Source organism: Elephantulus edwardii, unplaced genomic scaffold, assembly GCF_000299155.1.
Source record: "Elephantulus edwardii isolate Elephantulus edwardi_28Jun2011 unplaced genomic scaffold, EleEdw1.0 scaffold00155, whole genome shotgun sequence".
NCBI lineage: Eukaryota > Metazoa > Chordata > Mammalia > Macroscelidea > Macroscelididae > Elephantulus > Elephantulus edwardii.
In genome coordinates, this window is record NW_006399905.1 from 5,594,546 (window position 1) to 5,618,803 (window position 24,258).

The 24,258-nt window shown below is 40.5% G+C and overlaps 1 protein-coding gene across 2 annotated transcripts in view; it reads left to right on the forward strand.

Annotated features, from left to right (window-relative positions):
• The window catches only part of ZNF521 (zinc finger protein 521), a 390,388-nt gene that overhangs the window by 18,547 nt on the left and 347,583 nt on the right, over positions 1-24,258 (forward strand). For both annotated transcript variants that reach the window (XM_006895038.1, XM_006895039.1), the window contains exon 3: positions 18,965-19,144. In XM_006895038.1, coding sequence (XP_006895100.1) covers positions 18,965-19,144 — 180 coding nt within the window. The remainder of the gene's footprint in view (positions 1-18,964; positions 19,145-24,258) is intronic.

Genomic DNA, 24,258 nt, shown 5'->3' on the forward strand with positions numbered 1-24,258 from the left:
GCTGTCCCTTTGGGCTTTAGAAACCCAGGCACTGTCACTGCCCGCTGGTTGACCTCACCACACACTTGTCCTATTATATCTGTTGCAGTCCCTACCACCTCTTTTTATTTTAACTAAATTATACCTGTCCTGAGGTCGTCTTTCTGCACAGATAAAGTCTTAACACCTTAACATGTCCAATCAGATGACTTTCAAATGTCCACTTACAATTTTTCCTTCAACCTTAATGCTAAATGAAGTGAAAGAAAAAGTAATGAAAATCAGAGAGGAGAGTCAGGAGGATTGTGTGAGGCCACTGTTAATGAGCAGAATATCCTTAAGTGGTAGTAAGTGACAAAAGAAATTCCACGTTAAGATAATTTAGAAAAGATATTCTAGAAAACATTTTAAAGAGACGACCAGGGCCCTGGGGGCAGTTCATTTCCCTCATAGGTCAGCCATCGCTGGCCTTGAAACCTTGTTAAAAGAGAGTGAAGGGGTTGACTGTTTTGTGAGCCGAGGAGGACACAGGAAACTTCAGGGATGGCAGTGACACTCAGGAACACCTGTCATGTCTGAGACCCGCAGAGCTTAGGGGGCAGGTTCTGAGTCACACCTGGCTGAGGAACAGAACAGGGATGAGGCGCTCAGTCTCATGGTTTACAGTTCTAGGAGTTGCCTTTTGTGGCTGGACATGTTCTAGGCAATGGAGCTTTGCCCACCTCTCACAGATTCTTCACAAATATAAAAGCCAGTGGCCCACAGCCATGGTAGGCTCTCTTTCTCTAGTTGTGGTTAGCTGTCAGCATCTCAGGCTTTTCTGATCCTGAAACACAAGTGACTTGCTGTTGGGCCTGGGTTAGAATCCTGCATCTTATGGAACCATTAAGCCTCAGTTTTCTTACTAGTGAGATGGTTAGAATCTACTTCTCAGGATTATTATATCAGGCTGGTCATGGAAGATGACTAATAGGTATGCCTCTCCTAGCAAGTTCGAGAACTTTAATTTTCAATATGGGTTGAAGCTTAACAAGAAGATAAAAATTCTCACCATTGCACTAATTGACAGCACCGTGATAAATGGAGACGAGATTGAGGTTGTTAACAATTACAGCTTGCTTAACTCCACAATCAACACTTTTGGCACCAACAGTCAGGAAATCAAAAGACTAATTGTATTGGGGAAGTGTGCTGTCAGGGACCTTTCCAGAGTACTGAAAAGCAATGATGTCTGTCTAGTGACTAAGGTTCACCTAAGCCAGGCTGTGGTCTGGATTAGCAGTTACTTGCTATGCATCAGAGAGCTCAACAGTGACTAAGGATGACAGAAGGATAGTCGATGCCTTCGAGTTGTGTTGGAGAAGAGTCTTGAATATACCATGGACCGCCAAGAAGACAAACAGTTCTGTCTGGGAGGTGATAAAACCAAGTTTCTCCTTGGAGGCTAGAATTTTGAAGCTCTTGTTTCACATACTTTGGGAACATGGTCAGGCAGGACCGGTTCTTCGAGAAGGACATCATGCTCAGAAGGGTGGAGGGACAGCGCAGGAGAGGAAGACCCCAGATGAGATGGATTGATAAGAGTAACTGGGGCAACGGGGGTTGGTGTGTCGGAAACAGTGAGAATGGCTCAAGACAGGGCAGAGTTCAGAGCTGCTATACATAGGGTCATGATGGGTTGTAGGTGACTCAGTGGCACATAACAACACATACCAAGTTCCCATTGACTTGTGGTGGTGGTGGCTAGGTGTCACTGAGTAGACTGTGACTCATAGTGACCCTGTGAGTGGCAGATCAGAACCTTACCCTCTTCTTGGCATCTCGACAGTCTCTGCCATGCCCAAACCCATTGTTACAGTCCCTGTGTCAGTCAGGCCTGTTGAGTTTCTTCCTCTTACCAGTCCTTGCCTTTGAGGGTCTACCGCTGAGTGATTATTGCTTTTTATTATGACTGAAGGCCTCTGGGAAGCTGGGGCAGTGTTCTCCATATTTTCCTCCTCTGTAGTCATGACATAGTGCGTAGTTCTCTGGATACCTTGTCTCTCTGAGCAGAGCAAATCATGTTTTTGTCTGGAGAAAGCCTGGCAAAGGTTTTCTGGGTTTTTAGTCAAGGCTTCTCAACTATCCTCTTCAACATAAGGTGAGGAATGGAAACAGAGGAGAATGAGTATCATCATGGGTTAGGAGTTGTGAGGCCAACCCAAAGCCATGCAGTTCAAATCCACCAAAGAGAGGGAGAAAAATGGGCATACTCCTCTCATGAAATTTATTGCCTCTGAAAACCTGTTATAAGTTATAGGTTATAGGTCAGAACATTACATAGCAACAACAACATTTATTGCATTTGTGCAGCCTCCAATAGGGATTGAGGCTCAATGTCAAGAAGACAAGGATTCTCACCACTGGGCCAACTGGCAGCATCAGGATGGATAGTGAAGAGATTGAGATTGTTCACAGCTTCAGTTTGCTTGGCTCCACAGTCAACACTCTCAGCACCAGTAGTCAGGAAATTCGAAGACGTATTGCCATGGGAAAGTCTGCTGTTAGGGACCTCTCCAAAGTACTGAAGAGCAATGGTGTCTCTTTGGAGACTAAGGTGCATCTGATACAGGCCATGGTCTTTGCAATCACTTGTTATGCATCAGAGAGTTGGACAATGACTAAGGAGGATAGAAGGAGAATTGATGCCTTTGAGCTGTGGAGCTGGACTGCTAGGAAAACAAACAACTTCATCCTGGAAAAGGTCAAACCGGGCTGCTCCTTGGAGGCAAGGATTCTGAGGTACTGTCTAACATACTTTGGACATGTTGCAAGGAGGGACAGGTCCTTGGAGAGGGATATCACGCTTGGGAGGGTGGAGGGACTGCACAGGAGGGGAAGGCCCTCTATGAGGTAATTGATTCAGTTACTGGGGTAATCGGGATGGGTGTTTTGGAGACGGTGCGATTGGCACAGGACAGAGCAGAGTTTATGGCTGTTGTACATAGGGTCGGTATGAGTCTCAAGCGACTCGACGGCACATAACAACAATAACAATAACACCCGCTTAATATTTCCAAAGACATGATACGTCTTGTTCATTTGACCTTGAACTGTTGTGTTATCATTATCCTCATTTTACAGACAAAGAAGCTGAAATGCAGACACTGGGACTCCCTGACTACAGAGTAGACAGTCTACTTAACATAATTTAGAATAGAAGAAACGAGGACGAGTCTTCATGAGGTCCGGAGAGTACATTCTCTGGCCACCAGGTCTCAATTCTGGTACTCTTTTTGCTTTTAGGCATACTCCTTCTCATCTTTCATGTACCGGAGAAAGATATTTTGAAAGAAAAGATAATGATGTGATAGTCATTTAGACTTGTGAGAGATTGAAAGAAGTGGAAGCCCCATGTATCCCTAATTGTGTGTTTAAAAGTGTTGGCTTTTATGTCTTAGTAGATTTGGGAGATATTTTAGAGATGTTAGTTATTGGATGTGGGAAGCTCTGATGGGGTAGTTTGTAGGGAGAGGGGTGCTAGTTCAAATCCACAGGCAGCTCCGTGGGAGAACGATGAGCAGTCTCCTCTCGTGATTTATAGTCTCTCACAGACCCACTGCAGGGCCAGCTGTGGGTCCATTCCAGTGCCAGGCAGAGCAGTGAGGTTTCGGGTGCTGGAGTCAGGGATTCAGGGCAATTTAAAAAGTAACCCCAATAGAGGGAGGTAGAATAAGCTTTCTAAGGTTATCATCTTCCCTGTTTGCAAGGTAGAAGGGTTTTCCAGTGTGAACTCATCAGTCTGAGTTCTAGGGAAAAGTGACTGGTGATTGTACCTGCACAATCATTGTGTGCAACAGACTTTGATTAAATAGCATCTTGGTGTGTCATACTGGTGGAACTGTACCAAAAAGAATTGACTGACACAGAAAAATTTCATGAAACAACAATGATCAAGAGGCAGTGGCGATGGAGGAAGTTCAGGTTGCCCTGAAGTAATTGGCAAAAAGCAAAGCCCCAGGAATTGATGGAATACCAGTTGACATATTTCAACAAACAGTTGATGCTTTCATTGTGCCAAAAAATCTAGAGGAAACTATCCAGCCAAAACTGACTGGAAGAGATCCATATTTATACCTATCCCCCCCAAGAGAGACCTGACAATGTGGAAATTAGCAAACAGTATCAATAATAGTATCACATAAAAACAGTATCACACGCAAGCAAAAATTCTCACTATTGGGTAATTGACAGCACTATGATGAATGGAGAGGAGATTGGGGTTGTTAACCATTTAAGCTTGCTCAGCTCCACGATCAACCTTTTTGGTACCAGCAGTCAGGAAATCAAAAGATAAATTACACTGGGGAAGTCTTCTGTCAGGGCCTTCTCTAGAGTGCTAGAGAGTCTTGATAAGATAGGCCTGATCTAGGCTATAATCTTTGCAATATCTTTCTATGCATCAGAGAGCTGGACAGTGACTAAGGATGACAGAAGAAAAATTGATGCCTTTGAGTTGTGGTGCTGGAGAAGAATATTGAATATACCATGTACCACCAGAACAACAAATAGGTCTGTCTTGTAGAAGGTGAAACCAAGTTTCTCCTTGGAAGCAAGGATTTTGAAGCTCTGTCTCACATACTTTGGGCATGTAGCCAGGAGGGACCAGTCTTTGGAGAAGGACATTATGCTTGGAATGGTGAAGAAAAAGCACAGTAGATGACCATGGATGAGATGGATTGACACATTGATTGGTTGGGGCAGTGGGGTTAGGTGTGTCAGAGTTAGACTGGCTCAGGATAGAGCAGCGTTCAGAGCTATTGTACATAGTGTCACTATGAGTCACAGGCAATTCAGCAGCACATAAGAACAACAACTTGTGTGTGTATTTATACATATGTGTGTATATATACCCATGTGTGCACACATACATACATACATACATATTTCTTGTTCTTGTTATGTGCCATTGAGTTAGAATCAAACTATAACTGACTCTCCGGCGGATTTTCAGAGGTAGTAATCACATGGAATGGTGGCCCATCCTTCTCCCGCAGAGCAGCGGGTTGGTTCAAACCGGGTGCCTTCAGGAGTGCAGGGAATAAACTGAATAATATTTCTCACTGACCGGTTAATGGCATTTCATTTTCCTAACGGGATACCTATCTTTTATTTGAAATATTGATGTCATACTGAATGCTGCACCACTGGTGAGTCAGATGCAGTAATGGTTACCTGTGGTGGACAGTGATAGAGCTTGTAGATTAAGGCAGGCTTGGAAGCAGGATTGGCATCCACTTCCTATACAACATGCCTTTGGAAACTGTGAACATTAGAGAAATGACGATAATTGTAGAACAGGGTTCAGATCTTTGTTCATAGGCTTGCTGTGAGTCGTGCTTAGCTCGACAGCACTTAACAACGACAACAACAACATGCTTTTATTTGAGGTTTCCTTTGTTTCTTTGAAGAAGTGGATAGACAGTTTGGGAATTGGTGGGACACTGATGTCATTGGTGGAGGACTTGGACATGACTCGTTACCATTCCTGGAAAAAAAGATTCTAATTCTGGTATCTAATAGATGTTATTTCAGAGAGCACATTTTAAAAAGTAGTGTTAGCTAGTAGCATAAACTTTCAAGAGTTGAATTTTTAAAGCAATTACATGCAGATGTGATCAAATTTGTTTTCTTCAAAAATAGGGTAAGTCCTGTCCCTTCTGAGAATGCATTCATTCCTTTTCCCGTACATCTACACTGAACGATGCATGTTTTTAGAATATAGTGTATTTTTATGCAAACTAAACCTCATGATGGAAAAGCAGAATCATTAAATATGTGTGTTTATGTTTATCAGCCCTTCTCCTATGATTAATTCAGTTGATTTTACTTTGTGTATACTTGAAGATTCTGATAATAAATCAGCTTTTAAGAATATGTGTTATAATATGTATTCTAAACATATTTGATAAGTGTTCACCTTATCTTGACAAGCCAGGATTGAGATAATAAAAATGGGAATGTATTTCCAGAAACAACTATTAATTTATAGTTACTAAGATAATGGCGTCCACGTTCATGTTCAGTTCTATCTGGGTAGCTCTGCAAATTGTATATTGATTATGCTAATAGTGCTGGTGTCTTTATTACTTGTCTGCAGATGCATGCAGATTGAATGCATGTTTGGCAGGGGTGTCATTGGGGAGGAAAAAGAGCCCTTTGGAAATTAAGCTTTTGGAAAGGCAGAGTAAATCTGAAATGGAAACTCAAGGAATGGGTTCTATATTCTAGAAAATGCAAAGTGCAACTACAAATGAAAAATAGAAAAAGAATGTTACCCTTACACTTCATTTGTTTGAAATTCCGTCAGGAAAGTGTTGCAGAAGTGATACTAAATCAATAATGATCTATTTTTATAGTTTATTTGTAATTGTTTGCATTTTCTTCTTTTGTTTTCAGGCTGACGGAACGTAAACACTTTTAGAGTTGTATCTATATTAAAATTTATTAGCCCAACTAGAGGAGAAGAAAATGATTTTTTAAAAAAAATTGTATGTACCTTTTTTAATATTTTTAATAGCTCATAAAGCTTATCCTCCCTTTTGGCTCTGCTCCCTCACAAATCAGCACCTTACTTGACAGAATGTTTTGTTTCCCTTCATTCTGTTTTTGCTTGAAGCATTGTATTACCAAAGCAGTTTAGAAGTCTCTTTCTTATCTTTCCTAAAGAGAATCACTTCTTAGTAATGTGGCCTTTCTGCATGTGCTCCAGCTAGAAAAGAGGAGAAAAAAATTCTCTTCTTCCATCTGCTTTCTAATCCGTCCCTACTTTATTTAAAGGCACTTTGATTCTGAGGTGAGAATCAGTTGGAGATGCAGAAGAGAAAAAGAGGAAACACACACACACACACACACACGCATTTTTCATGTTGTTGTTGATTGCCTTCACGTCAAGCACGACTCATAGCAACCCTGTGAACAAAAGGCCTGAAGCCCCTCTACAACTATCGACATTTGTCAAAGTTCATAGAGTTTCCAGAGGCATATTATTTAGGAAGTGGATGCCACTTACTGGATCATAAATGTCGCTATAAGTGGAATGGTAAGTGCCCAGATACAGTGTTTGGTTCACAAATTTTAGAAAAATTCAGTCTTTCTTGTGTTTCAAATATATCATTGCAGTTAAGAAAAGAACAACTTCCAAAAGGCAGTGTTACTAATAAAGAGAACTGAGTGATATTAATGGATTAATTTTCATGTGTGTTTGCGAATAAGATTAGAGTTTATTTTCTTGAAAAATGTGAGGGTGGGTACTGTTACATTGCAGCAGGTGAATGCCTCCTCTTTTTTAAAATTAAAACACAAAATCCTTAACACCCTAAACATTTCAGTAGTTGTTGAGATGGTTAAATTTCTGGGTCCGCTTCAGAAATACTGTTTTGACTATGTTGGTGTTCATAAATAATTGAAGTAATAAGGACAGTCCAGAGATGAATCACTCAGTATGCCTCCTTAAATACAATCAAAGACTTTTGACCCTCTTTTTGTTGTTGTTGGGGTGAATTAATGCAAGGCTCTTTGTTCTTTGGGGGTGAGGATGATGGGACTTCTTCTGACGTACTTTGAACATGTTATCCGGAGGGACCAAGCCCTGGAGAAAGACATAATGCATGATAAAGTAGACAGAAAAAAAATGAGTGAGACCCACAGCAGGACGGATTGACACAGGCTGCAGTGGTGAGAGCACCAAGCACAGCCGTGATTGTGAGGATGGCGTGGGGCCAAGGAGTGTGTTTCCTTCTGTTCTACAGACGTTTACAATGAGTGGGAACTGACTCCTGACACTTAAGCACAACTTTTACTACGGTCCATGTGAAACAAAGCCCGGAGCTATCAAGTAGGTGCCCACTTAACAGCAGCTCTACACAAGAGTACACCCACTGCATAAGGTTTCAAAGGCCGTAAATCTTTACCAACACCAACTGCCGCATATTTTTGCCATAGAACGACTGGTGAGTTTGAACTTCTGACCTTTTTGATGGCAGCCGAGTGCTTCTTCACTCTATCACTAGAGTTTCTTTTGTATTGCTGTCTCTCCTTCATTGTAGTCCGGTGAGGTCGACTTACAGCTGACGTGGGTTTCCGTGGCTGTAAACTACTTGGGAGGGGACTGCCTGCCTTTGCCTCTTGGAACTGGAAGTGAATTCAAACCTCCAGAGAAGCCTGGCCTTTTAGTCTGTAGTCAACTCTCCACAGAGAAGCCATCAGGGCGTCCTCTATGCTGCAGTAGCTAAGACACTTCTGGTACTTTGAAAGAAAGGACTGACAAGATTCTTTAACCAAACCATCAGCTGTCTAAATTCTAGATTAATAAGTATGATTCATTTGTTATTGTAATCATCCTGCCCAAAGTGCAGTTTTTTCAGTTTATCTGGTCTTTTTGTGCTAAAGGTGCACATGGATGCTTTTAACGAATCAGTTTCCTCTAGAGAGGATTTTTAATAGTGTTTATACCATTTTGGAAAAGAGAAATCATACACTTGATTTTTTTTTAAGATCAAGAGAATTATTTGTTTTTCTTAATTAACTATGTTTTGTTTTTTGTTTTTTTTTTGGTAACTTTCTCTCTCTTTTTTTTTTATGGTACCAACAATGGGGTTTATTAGAGAAGGAAGTTGGAGAGTGGAAGAAGCAAAAAATATTATAAAATCACCCAAAATAAGTCCAGCTTTTAGCCCAACAGTTCCAACTCCTCAGTTAGTCTAGGCTCCAGTTTAAAAAAAATCAGTAAGTAGCTTTTCTTTCCATCATCAAAGGCAAGAACAGCAAAATCCAGCTGTGGCCAGCACAAACTCAAGAAGCCTTGGGTCACACCTTGCCTCAGTTTCTCCACAGCAATCTGTTTTTCCATATACCTGGATTTTTAATGTAATACTGATCCTCCTCTGAAACAGAAGGAAGGCTTCCTGAGTCTTGTTTTGAACTGAGCATGAGGAGACTCAGCCCGTAGGGAGTCTTGCTGCTGGTTCAAAGGCTGTTCAGTCATGAGTAATTCACATCCACTGAGGGATCCGTGAGAAGAAGATGAGATGTCTCCTTCTGTTAAAATTCAGGGCCTTGGACACCCACCCGAGGGTCACTGTGAGTTGAAACTGACTTGATGGCAGTGAGGTGAGGATTTAAATGTTTGTTTGTTCAGGAAGTTAGGGAGCATAGGAATTTCAGATGTGTCAGCAGACTCTTTACGGTTTACCACTAATGTAAAATAGAAATCAGACCAGTTAGAAGAATGCTGTTGTTAACGTGCCTCTAAGTCAGAACCAACTCATAGCCGAACCTCCAGTGGGTTTTCAGAGGCAGTAAATCAAGTAGGAGGAGATTGCCCATCCTTCTTCCACGGAGCAGCTGGTGGATTCAAACTGTGTGCCTTTGAGATTGCAGTGCAGTTTCTTACCACTAGGTCATCAAGAGCTTCAAATCTTGTCAAGGAGGAAGACTTAAAAAAAAAAAATACAAATCAATCATCAGAAAAGGACACTGTAAATCCCTCATTTAGAAAATACTCCTTCCCCTGCTATTGACTAATTTGCTCAAAGAACTTAACTAATATTAAGTTCACACTAATTTATGATACATCATTCTTTGGAGTTTCCCAAGCTGTAAATCATGTGGGAGGAGATTGCCCATCTCTTTTCTGCAGAGCTAATGGTGCATTCAGGCCGCCAGAGAATTGCCATTTTGGGGTTAGCAGCTACGGACAAGGGTAGTAGAGCTCCCTGTTAAGTAATTGTTGTTGTTAAATGCCTTTCAGTTGACCATGGTTCATAGTGACCCTGTCTGTGAGCAGCACACCTGAACCTTGCCCTATCCTGTGCCGTCAGCCCCATGCCTGATTCACTTGAGTCCACTGCGATAGCCTCTGTGTCAATCCATTCCATTGAGAATCATCCTCTTTTTGCTGATCCTCTGCCTTCCCAAGCACGATGTCTTCTTCCAAGGACTGGTCCTTCCTAACAACATACCCAGGGTGTGTGAGATGAAGGTTCATCATCATTGCCTCTAAGGAGCACCCTAGCTGCATGCATCTTCTTCAAGACATAATTGTTTGTTCATTAGACAGTCCATGGTAAATTCAGTACCCTTCTTCAGCACCACAACTTAGAAACATCGATTCTTCTTCTGTAATCTTTAGTCATTGTCCAACTTTTTCAGTGTATAGGAAGTAAATGAACACAGCATGGCTTGAATCAGGTGCACCTTAGTCTTTAACATCACTTCCTCAGCACTGGCATTGATTCTTCTTCTGTGATCTTTAGTCATTGTCCAACTATTTTTCAGTGCATAGGAAGTAACTGAACACACCATGGCTTGAATGAGGTGCAGCTTAATCTTTAAATTAATATTTCTTCCTTGGCACTTTGGAGAGGTCCTTAACGGCACATTTCCCCAGTGTAACACGTCTTTTGAGTTCTTGACTGCTGTTGCCAAGGGTGTTGATTGTGGATCCAAGCATGATAAAATTATTAACCATTAACCAGTCTTTTCTCCTTCTATCATGATGTTGGCTGTTGGCCCAGTGAAGTAATTGCTGTTGTTGTTAGGCGCCATCAAGTGGACCACGATTATACAGTGACCCTCAGTGTAGCAGACCCAGACACTGCCCTGTCCTGCACCATCCTCATCAACCTAACATATTCATGCCCTTCACGTCAGTCACTGTGTCAGTCCATCCAGATGAGGCCTGGCCTCATTGTTGCTGACTGTCCACCTTTCCAAGTAGGGTGTCCTTCCCCGAGGACAGGCTTCTGATAACCACAGGTTTCATCATCCTTCCCTCTAAGGTGTGGCCTGCCTGCACCTACTTAATCTAAGTGTGCCTGATCCAAGCCATGGTATTTCCAGTTGATACGTGGTCGTTTGAAAGTTGAATGACGGAGACCCAAGAAGAACGAATTCCCTTGAATAGTGATGTTGGTGAAGATTACGGAGTATCTCAAGAGCTGCCTTACGAGAAAACAAATCTGTCTCAGAGGATGTGAGACTGATGTGCTTTTGAGAGAGATGGATGGTAAAACTTCATTCCCCACACTGAGAGCATGTGGTCAGGAGGTACCAGTCCTTAGAAAATGACATCTTGCTGGGAAAAAGAAAGGATCAAGAAAAGAGAAGACCCTCATGGAGATGCATTGACACAGTAACTTCAACAATAGACTTGAGATCGGGCGGCAGTAGGCAGAGATCATGAGAGCGGCACAGGGTAGGGCAGGGTGTCCATCTCCTGTTTATAGACTTACTGTTAGTAGCCGTCAACTCTGGAACATCCAGCAACAATAGCTGCAGCAGCAACAAATATTCTTCATATGAAAGCAGGAATCTGATAGACCTTTCTTCTACGATACCTTCCTGATACACCTTTCTTCTAAGTTTTACACTAAAGGTAGAGAAGAACTAGTGGAAGAAATAAATGTGAACAGGAGTCATAGTTGATTGTGAGAAACTTGTTATGTGGTTCCAAAGTGTGCCTGTGTGTTTTAACCTCTCCCAAGGCTAATACTCTGCATCCTCTCTGAAGAAATTTCATTGTGGAAAGAGGAGCTGTGGATTTACATTCGGCATATTCTCTTTCTATCTTTGACGATTGTGATAGACCTGTTGAAGAATTCGGCAAAAGTACAGAAGTTCTTAACTTCTGCAGTGTGATTTTGTTTCATGCAGAGAGGATTCTGTCTGGGTTAAAATTTTAATTTTTTTTTTCATATACAGTTGGTATACCTTGTGCATCATTCATTCAAGTGCATTGTGCTTCACTCATTCCTTCACTCGCATTGTCTGTCAGAGCATCATTCCAGTATACATAGAGGGTTTTTATGGACAAAGGAACAAACAAGTACTTGAGAAGTCTCTCCCCGCTTCTTCCTCCCTGTCAGATACCTTGATTACTTAGAGACTAGGGTTGATAGAAAAGAAACAAAATGGAAAAGGGGAAAAGAACACATTCTTCTCCTTGAGCGAGTGAACTTTCTGGGCTTGGTGGCACCATGTCAGGTTAACCCCATGGTGGCCTTCGCACCAGGCCTGCTTGCCCTCCCTGGATCTTCAAGCTGAGGCCACATCCAGGTTGCTCATCCTTGGCGTTCCTAACAGGTGTTTGTTGTTTAGTTTGTTTACCTTTTCTTGACAGTAGAAAAAATGATACAACCAACCAGCAGGTGGATTCGGGACAGACGCCTGCGCAGCCTGATTACAGCTGCCCCCTCCCTCAGCGCCTGCTTCCCATTTTATAACACTTTGTGATTCATTTTCCCTAAATCTGTTCTCAACTAGCAGGGTTTGAAGTTGAAGTGCCTGTGGTGGGCCACAAAGCACAAAACCATAATCTCTCCTTTTTTTTTTTAACCAAGGTGACTCTTTTGCTCCTCATTAACTCTTTGGAGCCTGAAGAAAACCTCTGTTTAAAGAAAATTAAACCATAGAATATTATTTAAATTCATTTATAGGATATGCATATTTTCATAAAGGATTTGTTTGCTTTAAATAAATAGTAACTGAGTTTTCTTTTTTATTTAAGCATGACACTTAGAATTATGCCTGTTAACCTTGAAACACTTAGTGTGTACATAGGTAGACTTTACAAACAGCGATAGCTGATTAATCATTATTTGGCACCATAGGATTTCCAGCTGAAGCTGTACAACACTTGTAGTGCTTTTGTGGGATTTGGATGGGAGGGAAGTTTATTTGTATAAATTATTTATTTAGCATGTCTTTCTTTCTCTCTGTTTCATTGCCATCAAGTCAGAACCAACTCATAGCTGACCCTCCAGTAGGTTCTCCTGTAAATGATATAGGGGGAGATTGCTCCTCCTTTTCCCAAGGAGAAGCTGGTGGATTTGAACCACATGCTTTTGGGTTAGCAGCACTATTCTTTGCCCAGGAAGCTAGCAGAGCTCTCTTTATTTAGCATGGACTTTGCAATTGCTTGTTATGCATCAGAGAGTTGAACAATGACTAGGGAGGATAGAAGGAGAGTGGATGCTTTTGAGCTGTGGTGCTGGAGAAGGGTACTGAATGTACTGCCAGGAAAACAAACAGATTCATCTTGGAGAGGATTAAACCAAGCTACTCCTTGGAGGCAAGGATTCTGGGGCCATACTTTGGACATGTTGCCAGGAGGGACGGGTCCTTGGAGAGGGACATCATGCTTGGGAGGGTGGAGGGACAGCACAGGAGGGGAAGACCCTCTATGAGATGGATTTATTCGGTGACTGGGGTAATCGGGATGGGTATGTCAGAGGCAGTGTGGTTGGCTCAGGATAGAGCAGGGTTTAGGACTGTTGTGCATAGGGTTGCTATGAGTCAGAAACGACTCGACGGCACATAACAACAATGCTTTTTTAATTTTTTTTCCTCAGAAAGCATGTAAGAAAAATATTTGGCAACTTTGTAAAAATAACAACATATTATATTTTTCCTAGTGTACTAATAATGTAATTCTGGGACCACTTTTTTTAGCATTCATTTTTCACGGTTTTTGGATTGTTAAGATCGGGGAGGTCATGGCCTTCAAGATGAAGCCAAGACTTTTCCCTCCCTACTCTTGTTAAAGGAGTGTGTGCACTCTTTAATTGGTGGTTTCTTGAACTCTGGCATGGTTTAGATTCCGTACGCATTTTCCACTTGGTAGTAGTATCTTGAATGCACTGACAAGAAGTCGATGATTTAAGGTTGAATGACTCATGCCATGGGTGTTTAATTTGGTGCAAAGCTGGCTATGACCAGAGAACAAACTAGTAGGAAATGGTCCAGTTTTCAGTTTGTGAGCACGTGCACATGGAGTATTTTGGGTTCATTCATCTTTTGCCAGTGAAGCAGTCTTGTTGCATTCATATTTACATCATGCTCCGCATCTTGTATTCCTGCCACTCTCATAAAAACAGACTCTGTTTTTTTAAGCTAGAGCTTTATGATTGGAATTAACCAGGAAAAGTCTCATTTATATCTCCTGCAAGAAGGACAGAGGGGCCTGCACTGTGTACACCCTGCCAGAAGTTTTTATAGTAATACTTTGTATCTAGGCTCTGGCTCTTACCATTAAATGTGCTTTTTATAGAGTACCAAGTTATAAATGTAGTGCAGCTACGGCATATTAATCTTACTGCAGAGATTTAATGAGGCAGTTGTTTTGCGATGGACACTATTGGGAGCAGAGAGCGACAGAGTTTTACTTTACCACTGAGCTGCAGAAATATTCCTTGCCTGGTAATAATTATAACCACATGATCCTTTAGTTTTTCTTTCTTCTGCTAGTGCTTTTCCATGCAAAAGTGGCTTGGACAGAGGGCCCTTTCTAGGCAGTGAAGTGGATTGGAAATTGGGCTGTTTTCTCAGTAGTTTGACATTTTAGCTTTGGTCAGGCATGGGATCCTTGTTGCACAGACAGAAATATGTAGGATGAGTTTCAAGAATATAGATAGTCTTTGCCAGTCCACTGAGATGGCTTTTAGATATTCATGACTTTTACTTGACTTTTATATAGGTTATAAAAAGTAAATGTGGTGAAACCTCATTTTTACATGGACAGAACAGAATTTTGGCTGGTTGGCCTTAAACCGATCCTACACTTGAAATTAATTGAAGTCCATAGGTTTATTGCCTCCAACACTTTTAAGCCAGTGCAATATTTTATTTTCCCCAAAGTTGTAATTTTATTAAACCAAGTTATAGCAATAACAGTCTTTATGAAGAGGAGGATGAGAAGAAGGAAAGCACCACCTGCTAGAGAATATAATAAGGGGGAAAATCAGGCTTTTTTTCCTCCCCAGGTTTCCACTTATAAATAATGGTAACAAAATTGGAAACAGAAAGCTGCCACTCATTTTTTTTATAATAATTGTGTCTTTGTTATGAAAGTACATTAACCATTTCAGAACAGTCTTTAGTGCATACTTTTTTTATGGAGAAGAGGGAAGGTGTTTTGTGCAGATGAGAACATCTGGGATGGATGTGACACAGCTGGGCGGCAGGGACAGATCTGACATGGTTGGGCGGTGGGGATAGATCGGATGTAATTGGGTGGTGGGGCTGAATCTGATGTGGTTGGGTGGTGGGGCTGGATATGATGTGGTTGGGTGATGGGGATGGATCTGATGTGTTTGGGTGGTGGGGCTGGATCTGATTTGGTTGGGTGGTAGGGATGGAGCTGATGTGATTGGGCGGTGGGAACAGGTCTGACGTGGTTGGGTGTTGGGGATGGGTCTGACTTGGTTGGGTGGTGGGAACAGGTCTGACGTGGTTGGGTGTTGGGGATGGATCTGATGTGATTGGGTGGTGGGAATGGGTCTGACATGGCTGGACGGTGGGAACAGGTCTGACGTGGTTGGGTGGTGGGGACGGATCTGACATGGTTTGGTGGTGGCGTCATTTAGGGAGGAATAGAGATAACAGAAGTGGTAGCAACAGTGGGGTTTGTTCTTGCAGTGCTTGGGTATGAGGATATTTTAAAATGTTCATGGAGTGGGTTTATGGCAAAACAGTAGAGTTGGAAGAACACTTGTCAGTGGTGTTTGGGGGTTGGTGTGACTCAAAGGCATGGGCCTTACATTTATAACCCCTCAGATAGAAGTCAGAGATTTGAATGGCTTGCAGAGTAATACAGTTATTTTTTATAATTAGATCTCAAAGGACTGTATAAAAACTCCATAACTAAGGCCATGTGCCACTCTTGAAGTGTAGCCACCTGTGGGGATGAAATGGTGGACAGTGTAAGCTTTCTGGAATCTTCCTACATCAAGTGGCATTAGGATTGGAAACCTCTAATGCAATGAAACAAATATTTTGAATGGCCAGGGCATACTTTTTTTGTGAAAGTGGATGTTGGAAAAATCTACTTAGAAGGAGAGAGACTGAGATTCCAGGACTCATTACCGCACGGCATCCCAGCCTATAATCGAACCCATCTCCCAGTGGGCCCCTCTTAAGTGTTGACCTAAAAACAAATTCGCCACTTGGCTGGAGCATGCATCCTAAAGTTGCAGCAGAAGTGAATAAGCTTGACTGACTTCAGTCCCTGAAGGGTTCTATCTGTAAATGCAGAAGGGGAAGCAAAAACATTTTTTATTAGTCTTAAAATGACCCTCATTTTAATAACTAGTCACAATGTAAGAAGCAAGGATTTTTTTTTCTTTTATAGGAGAAAGCATCATACATTCTTATTTGTCTGGTGTTTTTGTTATTGGATTCTTATAAAGTGTCCATATTCTTGAATTTAATAAGGAAGACAAGTTTCTTTTTAAAAAAACAACAGCCCTATTTTCCTCTGCATATTATTGGAAGTATTCAGAGTTTCTCCTTATTTAAAACAAACAGGTCTGCAGACTTGATGGGTAGCATTTAAAGAATCATTAAAATTCAGGCCTAGCACCCATTATTTCTCTTGAGTGCTGTCAGTTTTATGAGAAATGGGGAACTCATGCTTAACAATGATGGCATTCAGGGTGTGAATGTTGCCTTCCAACAAGTGTTTAATGGTGCTGGGCCACTTTGCCATCATTGTGGCTGATATTTATTGTCAGGAATATTGTCTAATTTGACAGTATTTTACCACTTGGTTTTAGTTTGTTGGAGATCTTTGACTCACTCCTTTGTTGCACCTGTAGCTCTTGGTGAAACATTTGAAAACAGAAAACACAAATGAGAAGGATTGTATTGTGTCACTTTTGGAAAATGGAGGCATATGGATACGGTTTAATTCAGTGGATGGATAGGGTTTGTTTCTGTTTATAGAAGAAACACTAGTGCAGATCTTTTACTATATTTTTTTTCTCCTTTTCCTTCTCAATTATCAACAAATACTTTTTACTAAGCACTCATCTGGACATGGTGCTGTGCTGGAGGACTACAAGACAAATGAGAAAGATGTAGCAATTATTCCCCGAGGAGTGAGGACTCCAGACCTCTGGGCATAGACGTGGGCACTGCAGCAGAGTGTTGAAATAATGATTTTGCAGATGGCAGATCAACCCAAATTAGCAATTTAAGTGGTATAGTCTTTAAAAGAAAACCTAACTCCTTATTCTTTAAAGATAAGACTTCCCCACCCTATCCCCTAGCTCAAAAGGTTGTTATGTATGTTGAAATGTAACTTGATTCCAGGATGTATGAGTCATTTAAAGGTGACTGCTGTAGCTTATTTAAGATTTGAAGGAAGACTTTGGAAAAACTAACCAAAAAAAGGGTATCTAAGCTGTTTGTAAGGCTCTTGAAATGTTTACAGACCAGGCAGCAGGGAGCAGCAGGAGAGCAGGATGGTGGTATCCCAGTGATGACTTTTCCAAGAAATTTGTGAATTGTTTTGATTGTGTGGATACTTGAGTTGTAGGATTTAAAATGTTTAATCTACTAATATAAAAATTAAGGTTGTTGTTGTTGCTGTTGTTATGTGCTGTCGAGTCGCTTGCGACTCAAGCGACCCTATGTACAACAGCCCTAAACTCCGCTCTGCCCTGTGCCAATCGCACTGTTAAGGTAGTGATTTAATTATACTCACTCATTGCCATCAAGTCAGAATCCACTGATGGCCGACCCTTCACCAGGTTTTGGAGAGATTGTGAATCTCATGGGAGGAGATGGTCTTTCTCCCGCAGAGCTGCTGGTGGATTTGAACTGCCGGAGTGGTACCACCTTTGGATTAGAAGAACACCTCCCATTGGACAAAGCCACCAGAGCTCCTCTTTTATTATATTATACCCCCCACCCCCCATACATGTTCTCTTTCCCTCCCTCTGCTTTCTCTTGCTTTCCTGTAAAGAGGAATAACAGCACCAGACTGTTAAGGATTATTTCGCTAAACTGAATAAATGCTCCTAGGATAGAACAGTTCTGAGTCCTCGTTCGTAGGGTCTCTGTGAGTCACAGTTGACTCAATGACATGTAACAACAACACAGTGCTAGTGAGTTGATTCCCACTTACTGGGTCCCGGTAAGAACACAGTAGAACTTCCCATAGAATTTGCAGGATTGCGAATATTTACTGGAGCTGACAGCCTTATCTTTCTCCTGGCAAGTGGCTGGTGGGTTGGAACCACTTACCTTTTGGGTACAGCTAAACTCTCTAACCACTATGCCCCAAAGGCTCCTAAGTGAGCAAAGAAGGGGCCTGCAAGTATTTTTATAATATATAATACTATGTACTAGCCAGCAAGTATTTATTTGAGCTTCAGTGTAAACATTTTCTGAGCTTTACTCTTTTTATTCCCTCTTGAATGTGCATCATTCCTAGTATTAAAATGATTAAGCTATTTTTAGTTTTCACAGTGTTTAACTTTTCAGCTTTGATAATGCCAACTCAAGTTGTGGTTACTTGCTCTTTTATAGTCTTTGTTTCTTTTCTTGATTATTTTGAGAGCAGACATGTACCAGTATATTTACACCAGAGTCTGTGTCTATAACAATGTTTTTCTGTGTGGTACAGTTTATTTTGCTAGTGCTCTCTGATAAATAATAGAGTTTCTGTGTGTTTTGACCAGTTTATAAGTAAAGGTCAATTTCATGCCTATGGTAATTAGCTTAGCTGATTCCAGACTTTTGGTTAATTCTGGTAATTTCCTGTGAAAGAGTATATTTAGCAGAAAAGGAATTCATTCTTAGGCGTAGTGGTTTTCCCCTTTGCATTGGAGACTTTAATTTTCCAAGCGGTTTATCTCTTTTAAGTGAAATTCTGTAGAAAACTTGAAAAAAAGGATAAAGTTACAACCCTTAGGGGTTTTGAAGGAGGTGGGCAAAGGGTGTGGGGTGGGGAGTGGTGGAGGGGAGATCTTGCCTCAATGATCACAAACTGAACAGTTAGAGGGATGACTCTTGATTACTCTATGATGAAATATGCAATAACTTTCTCCTGTTGTAGCTTCTTGGAAAATAGTGTGTCTGTTTTTGGTAGCAAGAAGATTAAATGTTTCTTTAAAAGGACCTGTCTGTAAACCCCATACTTACAGTCTTGATTTTCTTTCAGACCCCAACTGTAAACTTGAAGACAAGACTGAAGATGGAGAGGCTATAGATTGTAAGAAGAGGCCGGAAGACGGGGAGGAGTTGGAAGACGAAGCTGTGCACAGCTGTGACAGCTGCCTGCAGGTGTTTGAATCACTGAGCGATATCACAGAACACAAGATTAATCAATGTCAGCTGACAGGTAAACAATACTTATCACTTCTTGTCTTCTCTTCGTGTTCTATTTCTGATTTTTTCCCTGTTTGTTCTTTAAATGTTTTTCTTTTCCAATTGTTTTTACTTCCCCACTTGAATACTTAGGTAAGTCCAGAGGTGTTTTTGGAAGAACTTAAAAAACGATGTCTTGTGGCAGACTCAGTGTCACGGTCTTCTTGGATTTTGAATTGCACTACTTTTGAAAAGCCTCAGGCCACATTCTCATTTTTGTTAATATAGTGATGTCCTAGAGGTACAGTCCAACACTGGATGTGTAAAATAAAATGGGGTTGGGGGAAGAAGAAAAAGAAAACCTTTTCACTGTTATTTCTAAAGAACCTTACTAAAAAATTCATAGCCATTGAGTTGGAACTGACCCTTAAGTGACCGTCCACTGGGTTCCTGCTGCTATAAATTGCATGGGAGGAGATTACCCATCTTTTTCCTGTGGAGCAGCTAGTGGATTTGAACTGCCGGAGAGACATGACCTTTGGATTAGTAGCAAAAAGCCCTACAGACTAGGACACCAGAGCTCCCTCAGAGAAAATGTGCGTGCATTAATTTATTCCAGTTTAGGTATCAGCTCCTCAAGAAAATGTTGTGAACCTTCTCTGCCCAAGTTAGGTATCCTTTTTGTGTTCCTGCAAAAATACTCGCCCTTCTTCCAGTGCTCACTCTGCCATTTCTGGTGTTAGCCTGCTAGCTCATGGGTGACAAGAGTGACGTTCTCTCCCCATCATGTATTCACTGAGCTTAGCACTGTGCCATCAGCAATATATGCCCTAGTAAAAGATGCTCACTAAGCAAGGAATTGGTTCTGTCACACAGTTCGTAGAGTGAATTGGAGTCATAGTGACTTAGAAAACATACATTCCGTTTGATGGCTGAGCCAGAACTCAAATCTAGTCTACCAAATCCTCTTTACAAAATAGCCTCTAGGATAACACTGAAGAGCCCCAATAGCATTTGATCTGCTAGTCAGAAAGTCAGTGGTTCAAACCCATCAGCCACTCTCTGGTAGTCAGATGATTCAGTCTGCGTCCACAGAGGTTTATAGCCTCAGAACCCCTTAATGTCACTTCTGTCCTGTACTATACTATTATTAGTGCAAATTACTAGGGTTAATTAATAATTAGGTAATTATATTATATATTTAAGTTATATATATTATTATAATAGATATAATATATATAATTACGTATATATACCTATATGTAATTAGATAATAATTAGGTAATAATAATAAATAATTAGGGTAAATTAATAATTAGGGCTGTTATTAGTGCAAATTGGCAGTAGGGTTATTATTATTATTATTTAATTTTTAAGTTTTTATTATTTTTGTTTATGTGTGTGTACCATCAAATTGGATCTGACTGGTACAGCAGGAGATTGCCCCTCCTTCTCCAGCAGAGCATCTAGTGGTTTCGAACCCTGTATTTCTGGGATTGCAGTGCAGCTTCTTGCCACTAGGCCACCAGAGCTCCGTCTATTATTATCATTTGTTTTAATAAGAAAGTAACAGAGATGGCCTGGCAGAGGCATTTTTGATGCAGAGTTTTAAAAAAATCTTTTTCTCCCCTTCTTACTCTTAAGCTAGTGAATCTTTTAACTTTTTGCTCTGTATTGGTGTGTATCTCTTTTTAGTTTTTTTTCTGGTACCACTCTTTCTTCAGTTAATCATATATATGTTTATGGTTCTACAACTATTTTCCATGGAATATTAATTTTTTTCAGGTTTTAATGGATAGTCTATTTTAACGAAGTTTTCTAAGGAGATTATTGTGAAATGTTGGGCAAAAAATGCTTAGCTGGCAGAAGAGATACCGTAATCACAAAGGTGGTTTTCCCAGCACGAGGCTTAGCCATTGCATTCTGGACGTTCTGACCCCTGCAGCTTCCCCAAATGTGGGGAACTCGACTACATAATTTTTAGTAGTGGAGAGCTGTGTTTGCACTCTCCTCTGATTTAAGAAAACCCAAAAGTCAAAACTCAGGTAAATAAATTTTACCTGTTGAAGTGCTACGGAAGATCTTCAAGAAGAGATTGTATTGAGCACGTTTACTAGGCCGTGAAATCTTCTATTTTTTCAGAAAACTTATTACCATTTCTTAGACTTAAGTTTGGGAATTGATTATGTTTATCTAACCATTGTATATTGACTTTTGGGGTAGCTTTTAGTTTTTTTAATGGAATTTCTTTTGATGTAATTCTAATCAAGGGAACAACAACAACAAAAAAAAAATCCCAATCATACATGCCACTCACTGAATTCCCCAGATTTTTACATTTTCCTCACTCCTTTATCATTCTCTTCTCCATATCTCTTTCCTTAATCACTTGAGAGAAGATTTGGGACATTGTTTCCTTCGAATACATCTGTATTTCCTAACAAGAAATGTCAAGGAATAGAAGCTGTTCCTTGGAAAGGGGCATCATCTTGCTTGGAAAGATGGAGAGTCAGCAAAAGAGGAAGACTCTCAATCAGATGGGTCGACACAATTCACCACAGCAGGGGCTCAGGTGTGTCAGAGATTGTGAGGATGGCACAGGATAGGGCAGGGTTCACTTTTGTTCATAATGTTGCTATGAGTCGTACTTCAGAGCACCTAACAACAACAACAATACGTGACTGTAACAGTTAAAGCTAGGAAACGGAACATTCCATATTTATAGAATGAGCTCTGAAGGCCTAGTGGCAAGAAACTGTGGTGCAATCCCGAAGGCACATGGTTTATATCCACCAGCTTCTCAGCAAAAGAAAGAGGAGCAATCCCCTCCAGTGCAATTTAACTGCCACAGAAAACACGCTGGAGGGTCAGCTATGGGCTGGTTGCAACTTGATGATACATAACAACAGCCGTGATGGAAGATTATCATAAAGTGTCTCCAAATAATATTTTCCTTTTTACTGGTCTGTTCATTGCTGTAACTTGTGGTTGCTGCAATGCTAAACGCCGTGACACTGATGTGCTAAATGCGATAATGGTTACATGTGGAGGAGAGTGTTTGGTAGAGCTTCTGATTAAAACAAGCTTGGAAGCAGGAGTGGATCCATTTCCAAAATGACTTGCCTCCACGAAGCTGTGTAAACATGGAGAAACGACCAAAGTTATACAGATGTTCAGGTCTTTCGTACATCGGGTCGTTATGACTTGTCTACGACTTGACAGCATTTAACAACAACAACAACTGGTAAATAATTTTCTATAATTAGTAGCTATATCTCCCTTATAAAGAATAATACTTTATGGGAAATTGTGAGCATTATGCTTTATTGATTTAGTTATTTAGTTACTTTGTACTTTGGAATTTGATTCTATTCAATGGACCATGATTCGTTATATCATTTATTTATTTATTTGATGCACAAATTGTCGCATGATCAGCCAGTTAGCATCCTTTCAAATAGAATCCTTCTTAGTAAGAGATTTGCTTCATTCTTTGAGGATTTCCTTAGTTTCCACTGCAATCATATGTTGTCAGGCTTATCACATATTCTGTCACAGACCAATGATCACACTTGATTTTTTTTAAGTCCTGGCTCTTTTCAGATGACAAAGGTATTTAGAAACCAGCATATAGATTATAGGTATATAAATTCTCTTAGTAGACAAGGCTGGGAAATGCGCTTGTCTGTTTAATATATGTTATATACATATATGATACACAGTATAATTCTTAAAATAACATACATACAGATATATACAATAGATTTATTTATTCTCTAACTACCTGATAAAACATATGTTGATACCAGCTACTCAGAGATTAATAGTTGCAATTTGTCATTCTCACTCTTTACAAGTTTCCATTAAAGAATAAATACATAATTTGATTACATTTGAAAAAGTTAAGTGATAATTTTCTGTATCCTAGAAAAATTCCTTGTTCTCCTTCCTAATCAGTAATACTGCCCTAGAAGTAGCAGGTTTTTAATCATAGATTAGTTTTGACTAGAACGAGTTATGAATGGATCATATAGTATGTATTCCTTTTCTTTTTTTTTTAACTGGTCATCTTCGTAAAAATTTTTGTGAGACTTGTATTGTTGTTAAAGGATTTGTTCGTTTTTAATTTTATTGTCTAACTGTCCTATTTGTTTTCCTTCCTCCTGTTGTTGGACATCTGGAGTGCTTTTACTTTTTGGCTATTATGAGTCCAGTTGTTGTGAATCTACTTATATAGGTTATTTGCAGATGTAATTTTCTCTCTCTTGAGTGACTGTGTAGGAGTAGAATTGCCAGGTTTGGTAGGTGGGGAAAGGATCGTTTAATGGTATAAGAAGCTTCTGAGTGGTTTTCCATTTTATGTGTCTTTCTGCAGTATTCAGAAATTCTGGATGCTACTTGCACATCCTCGCTAACATTTGTGCCAGTCTTTTTAGTTTTGATGTTTTTAGTGTATGTTGACATGAAGTGTGGATTTACATGTTTAGTTCACATACATTTAATTGACTTCATGTAGTGCATTTATTCCTCAGAACATAAAATGTTAGGAAAATATCATTAAATGAAGATAATACAAGAGTAAAAGTCTATTTTTGTTGGAAAATAGGAAAACAGAGCTGGTGTTTTAAAGGAAACTTGTGTAAAATCAATACCATATATTAGGGTACTCTCTATTCTCCACCCATTACCACTGACTCATAGCTGAGCAGCCAGAGGGTTTTCCTAAGCTGTAAACCACATGGGAGGAGAGTGACTATCAAGGAAAAATGCAGTCTTTCTTCTGCAGAGCAGCTGGTGGATTTGAACTACCAGAGAAACACTGCCTTTGGTTTAGAAGCACAGCTCTCTACAGTAGTAAGCCGCCAGAGCTCCCCAGTGAGCAGACGGCTATTTAAAACAGTGGCCAGCAAATATTTTACCTGTAGGCAGTTTTACCTCAGACTGGTGAACTTTATGCTAAATGAACAAACTCAGTCCCGTAAGGACAAATATTGTATAAGACCATTAATGTAGAATGTGTATGAGGATACAAGTCGGGGGAGAGTGGGAGCAGAGGGCTGAGGATGGCTGTGGGGGCGGATGTTAAACATAGGGTGGCACAATCTGATGGGCGGAAGAAGGTGAGGGTAAAGGAAACGGCAAAGATCT